General features: G+C 35.9%; 1 protein-coding gene across 1 annotated transcript in view; it reads right to left on the bottom strand.

The window, feature by feature from the left end:
• Positions 1-1,297, bottom strand: part of LOC119585781 (protein PTCD3 homolog, mitochondrial-like) — a 16,550-nt gene that overhangs the window by 12,490 nt on the left and 2,763 nt on the right. The window contains 4 exon segments of the mRNA XM_037934496.1: positions 6-23; positions 25-132; positions 268-465; positions 819-915. Of these exon segments, the coding sequence (XP_037790424.1) occupies positions 6-23; positions 25-132; positions 268-465; positions 819-915 (421 nt within the window).

The raw sequence follows: 1,297 nt of genomic DNA, 5'->3' as shown, positions 1-1,297 counted from the left end.
CCAACTCCTTTTGTTTTGCAGATTTTGGTATACTTGGATTGCATCAGACACCATACACTTCTGCATCAGTTCCCTTAGTGTATCCTCACTTACATCACTTTCATCATTGAAGGAAATCTTTGGATAAAATGCCTGCAAAATAACATACACATATGGACATCATTACATCTATTGTGTGTATATATTATGTAAACATATAGGAAGAGATAACACTGAACAAAGAACAAACCACAGAAATGTCATTCATTAACAAGTTCTCACACCCACCTCAATGAATGGATCCTCAGGCCGGTGTGTGAAAAGATATGAATGCTTGTCTCTTATCCAGCGTGCAGCTTTTCTTCCTGATTCCTTTGAGAGCGAAAAGGACCGCTTGGCCACATTGGAGGCTGGAGTGAGGTAAGGGTCATCGTGGTACTTGTAGTGGGGTCCTGAAGAATCCCTCCCCACGGTACTTGCCAGAGCCTGAGGAGAAGCACTTTACAATGAGAAAATCTCTTTGAATACAAAGCATTTCAGATAACAAGTGAGGGCCTGGTCTAAAAAACTATAGCTGTTACATGAAATTTTATAGATGAATTAAACATCTTTGCTATATTCCATTGGTCTTGTTAATGGTCAGAAATACATTTACAATTTTTATTTTAAAAAATGGGGAAATCTATCTGTATGTCTATCTATTTGTTAAACAGATTCAAGAATGATAGAATAAACAAATTAACAGTTATCCCCTGTATATTTTTTCAATGTGGAAAAAATATTAATGAACTAAATATATTGAAATCAATACTAAGCAACAGCATACTTAAGTAAATTACCTCAAGTATATCCGTTGATGACCTGGGAATTCTATTGGGAATAACAATTTCTTTGGTGCCGTTGCAGCTGGAGGTCTTCACTGAACGGACTGGGGCACTGTCAGTGAAAAATTGTATTTGTGAGGTTCTTTGACAAAACTGGATATATCGCCTAGTACTTCATTACTGAAAAGTAAGTGGTTAGTTTTTCAGGTTTTACAAATTTTACACCATTTGTCTACATTTGTCCAGAATACATTTTGGTAAAGCACTTGCCATATTCACTGTGATTTTAGCCATATTCACTGTGATTTTAGTTTATCAAATTTGACGGAAGCAAATTACCTTCCACCTCTTTAGTGATTTACTATTAGTCCCTGAAGATCACAATTCTTTGGCATCGTCCTGCTGTCCAGCCACAAAAGTATCATGTTTTCATCTTTACTAAGGTTCATTTGATGCTTGTAGAATTCAAATTTAGATGCAAGAATGATAGAAAT

The sequence above is a fragment of the Penaeus monodon genome, chromosome 20, assembly GCF_015228065.2.
Source record: "Penaeus monodon isolate SGIC_2016 chromosome 20, NSTDA_Pmon_1, whole genome shotgun sequence".
Taxonomy (NCBI): Eukaryota; Metazoa; Arthropoda; class Malacostraca; order Decapoda; family Penaeidae; genus Penaeus; species Penaeus monodon.
The sequence above is the reverse complement of the archived record's forward strand: the minus strand, read 5'-3'. Positions and strand labels throughout refer to the sequence as shown.